Raw genomic sequence first — 5,000 nt, forward strand, 5'->3', positions numbered from 1 at the left:
TTGCACTCAAAAACAAAAAGCATACCTTAGTACCTGCGAGTTTTGTTTTGTATACCAAATTGCTTAACTCACGGAAAATGGAAACTTATGATGGCTATAATGTCAAAGCTGAGAATCAACTCGGTTTTACCCTCATGTTATATCCTTCTCTGCAAGTGTAGTTGACCGTGGCCCCATATAAGTAGCCATTTTCTTCCACGATGGAGTAATCTGGAAGCGAAGGAGGACCGCAAGAAACCCGACGGCATTTGGGCAAGGAGACGGACCACTCGCCCGACTGAAGACACATAGCTTTGCCTTCACCTTCCATCTGGAAGCCTTCATCGCAAACCCATGTTATCTCATCGTCGACTTGGTATACTGCAAAAGAAAAAGGAAAATGAACGATGTGGCTTAACATAGTACTTTATCTTTTTTTTTTTGGGGGGGGGGGGGTGGGGAGCAAGAAAGATGGCTTGAAATATCTAGTTATTCAAGTCCACCAAGGACCCTGAGCACATAATGTTCAATATTAAGGAGCATGCAAAATCAAAAGAAAAATAAACAGTGTGGTTTAACATCGTACCTTTTGGGGGGAAAAAGATGGTATGAAAGTTCTAGTTATTTAAATCCTCAAGGACTCTGAGCACATCATGTTCAATATTAAGAAACTTGAAAAACGCATCTAGGATTAAGAGACAAATGGCCACACATGACGGGGTCTTGATGTTGGCAGACAGCTGAGATAATAATATAATGGTTACTGCTCTCTAAAGAGGAATAGATATGCACACTGACATGAGAGCAATTACTAAGGTGGCGAGTGATAATTAATTATACCTAAATTTGCCATATAGAAAGGTAGGTGGTCAACAAGCTAGTTTTTTTTTAGGTATTAATTTCATGTTTTGCTATTATTACGTTTCGTTGCTATTTAAAATAGATATTGAATACCTTATAGTAAAACAGGGAATAATATTTATACATACTGTTATCAATTCGAAGAATGCATACTATAAAGGTCCTTCTAATAATAAATAAACAAATTTGATAAACAAAATAACGCCACTTTATGTTGAAAAGAGTTACTGAATACCATTCATGTTTCACTAACACAACGGCGTCAATGATCTTAGATGTCAGGATACCTGAAAACTTTAAATCAATCAATCAATCACTAACACAAATCAAATGCAGTTCCCTAATCAATATATATCTAAGTAAGAGAGAAGCATGTCCCGCTGTTGACACAACACCGTACAATGACTGCAATAATATTCTGTGCTAAAAGAACTGGTAAATATATTTCACATAGTTTAGGACACAAATTGTCGGTTTAAAGGTTTAAAGGCCGCGCATGAATGGCATAGACAAGGGACAGTGACATTGCTCTAACAAGCAGGACAATGGACAATGTCCTGGAGTCTGACCACATATACATATGATCAGTTCCAAAGAGTCCTCTCCATCGAAGCAAGGACCGGGGAGGACATTTTAGTATGAGTGTTCCATTATGATTTATGAAGTAATACATAGCATTAACTAAAATGATGCCTATTTATTTTTCAAGGTTAACTAATCGTACAAAAGGGTAATCATCATTATCATTATCATTAGCCAAGTTGCCACCATATCCCGAAAAGCAAAATCCTTACTCATACATAAAATAACAATAAATAAAATGATATGTATATAATTTGATATCAAAGAAATATGAATGGCACAATAGGAACGATAAACACTTTCTTCTAATAACGCTAAAAGTGTGCCGTCCAGGTTGACGCAGGAAAACAATAAATGTTTAATTAGGCTTCTTATCAAGAATTCTAAGCAGCTAAGTGAAGCCTTTTATATTTCAGAAGTATACTCTCTCTCTCTCTCTCTCTCTCTCTCTCTCTCTCTCTCTCTCTCTCTCTCTCTCTCTCTCTCTCTCTTGAGCAGCGAGGAAGTTAGTTACATGTCAGAAAAAAAGAAAGTAGAATAAAGATTATTTATTCGAAGAAGTTCTTAGAGTTCAGCAAAACATATATGCGAAAAGATCATATCTAAATGGCATTCAAATTGGTACGAGATGTAGTTTTCTATCGATAATATTAATATTAAAATATAAACTTTCATGATATAGCTTGGTAAGGACATTATTAGCGAAACTTTTTATTACATCGCTGGCAAAAGAGTTTCTCAGCTGTTCAGTCCATTCTTCAAAGAAAACGAAGACTGTTCGGGTTTTCATCGTCCTTGGCTGGGTACCTTCGTTTTTTCTTGTTTACCTTCATGTAGAACGTTCAACAACTTCATTAAGTTTTCCCTCGCCGTCTGTGTGATTATATCAGCTTACTTTATGCGTAGTGAGATTCTGAGTTCCTCGTTCCGCTACTGCTATTGAAGGTAATTTAATATTTTTGGATCTTGTTTGGTTTAGCTTTACGTTATTCATATGTATTGCTTGCATAGCCATCCCAGTCACTTATTTCGTGTGGCCCTTGTGGAATCTTTCGTATTTGCAGTTAATTTATGTGTAGTGATTATTTCAGATTAACACAATAACTGTAATTATACACCGAGTTAAGTTAATTTATTCTATTGGGCGATGGAAGTATTATTTTAAGTGGTTAGTATCTTAATTTTGCTCATGCAATTACTTTGTAAATTTACTTCTGTAGTAATTTCACAATTTTACTGAAACCTTAATTCTTTCAGATCCAGGAGAAGAAGGCTAACATCTTGGCGTATCAGGACACAAAGGGTACAGTATACGATACAAATGTTAAGTTATTGCGTCTTTTGTATCATTAAAATTAACTCTAAGCAAGCTAATCCTCCCCCATCAGGGGCAGGGCCCCTGGTGGGGGAGGATGTCCCTTTTGACGTACGGTAAATTTTTACCGTACGTCAAAAGGGGGCTCGCTTTACGTAAAACCAAAGACCTGGGTCTTGGTACAAACCCATTAATCTTGGAGAGCCTACGGCTGTTTTTAAAGGCATTACTTGGATTTAAACTTACTGTTTTTTAAACAATTTTCATTAAATTTGGTTCAAAATTTAGCTTTATAAGCAAATCTTTTAAAAGTTAATTCAACTGTTGCTAACCAGTTTCTAAAACAAAAGTTAAAAGATAATTCGGCTGTTAACAGTAACTATCAAATTAGCATATAAATTTTCTAGTTTTGTTTTGACGCCTGCATAATTAGCCATTAAACTGTTTGGTAGATTGTTAATTTAACTCTTAATATGAAACTTAATGTTATAGTTTCGTAGTTTAAAAGCATACATAATCAACTGAAGTTAACCATATAAAAAGTTGACAGGAATAAAACTTTAATGGAAGGTGCTACAGCTATTTTTTTTCTCTCCAGGGGAAGTGGCAGAGAATTCAGACCAGTAACATTGGAGTTGTAGCTAAGTTTAATGACCATAAACTTACTGCTGTTGAATGTCTCCGGAAACTTATAGTTTGCTAAAGCCTGGATCGCATACTGTGTTCTGGATAGCAAATACTTGACTAGATCACAAATTTCAATACTTGTGAACTTAAAAGATTACAAGGTATATAGATTGACAAATATAGAATTTTAATTTAATTTCTCTTGGAAAAGTCTTCATTTTCCTCTCCCTAATATTGTACTTGCTCATCTGAAAGCTGAAAAATTAAGATTAAAATGCTGAAGATTGGTGAAATAATGCCCTTCTGAAATTTTAGTGACCTGATAAGACTACCAATCCACAGAATCTCTTTAGAAAGGTTCTTTAAAATGGTCCAATGTTATTTAGATACTAAAAGGTAAAATTATTTGGTAGCAGAAATGCTGTTTGAGGGCGTTTTTAGCTTAGGGGCATTTATGAAGCTGGGGTACTATGGAAAAAAATTTGAACCTAGCGTTTATTGGATAGACCTGGCTGCATTTTCCTTAAAACTGTCCGCTGAAGTAGTCTCCTGGTATAGTCTTTCAATTAAAAGGTTTAAAATTTAAAAATAAATTCTATTGGGGTAAACGATCAAAATATCCTTTACTTGGTAAATAACTGAATTACTAAAATATCAATTAGTTTCTATAGTAGTGCCATTTCCCGAGGTTGAATTTTTTTTAATCAATGAAAGATTTATCTCTTGAGTAAAGAATCCTAAGTGATTTTAAATTGACTAGGTTGTGGGTATGGTTTATTATCCAAGCTACATCCCATGGGTGCTTATAGAGGGAGGGCAATTTCTGATGGTCAAACCGTCCGCAGAACACTAGTAGTTGAAACGGTTCTGTCGACTAAAGTAGTCATATCAATAAGGGTAAATTTAACTACCTCTGTATTGTTATAATTTGGAAAGGAAAAGACACGAAGGGATATTTTCTTTAAACCTTCAAATAAAATATGATTGCTAAGGCTTTTGCTAGTGTCTCGAAGGTTCATCTTCATGGTTATAAAGGGTACTAATCTTAAACTTTATCGCAAGACTCCGTCTTTCTTTTTGTAGTAAATAGAGAACTGTTCCCGCTTATACATGCTAATTTATGCCCAGAGTTGTTTTTGGTAACGTTAGCCTGATAGGCACTACCTGGTCATGTGGAGCCTCCCTTAAACAAAACTGGTACCATTATAGTGTCTCGAGCGATTCGCCAGGGTAGTTTTTGCTTAGTCCATTCGGGCCTACCGGTACTCGTATTACACTTAATCCATTCCATCTTATCTTAATCTTTTCTAACCCCTTTTAACTTGAGCGAGTTGTCTTAACCAACCCTTTGCACCTAGGCGTAGAATATCTACCCCTGCTCTCCCGTTGTGCCACGCGGCAATTATTTAAAAATTCCCAGTGAAACACTGACTATCCAAAGAATTGTTAAAAATTCATCCTCGATGTAACACGAACCATCCAAAGAACATGACAAAGTCCTAAGGGTGAATATCTGTCATATTGGAAAATCTTGAAGTGTGCACATAATCTTGTGGAATTCGAGGAAGTTTTGCAATTCGAGAGAGTGAGGAGTTTGTGTTTTTCTCTTGAATTAAAGTATGACATTATTCTAAGG

General features: G+C 35.6%; 1 protein-coding gene across 3 annotated transcripts in view; it reads right to left on the reverse strand.

The window, feature by feature from the left end:
- LOC137640188 (sushi, von Willebrand factor type A, EGF and pentraxin domain-containing protein 1-like) overlaps window positions 1-5,000 on the reverse strand; it is a 157,994-nt gene that overhangs the window by 27,796 nt on the left and 125,198 nt on the right. For all 3 annotated transcript variants that reach the window (XM_068372720.1, XM_068372718.1, XM_068372719.1), the window contains one exon: window positions 131-360. In XM_068372720.1, coding sequence (XP_068228821.1) covers window positions 131-360 — 230 coding nt within the window. The remainder of the gene's footprint in view (window positions 1-130; window positions 361-5,000) is intronic.

This window comes from Palaemon carinicauda, chromosome 4 (assembly GCF_036898095.1).
Source record: "Palaemon carinicauda isolate YSFRI2023 chromosome 4, ASM3689809v2, whole genome shotgun sequence".
Classification (NCBI taxonomy): domain Eukaryota; kingdom Metazoa; phylum Arthropoda; class Malacostraca; order Decapoda; family Palaemonidae; genus Palaemon; species Palaemon carinicauda.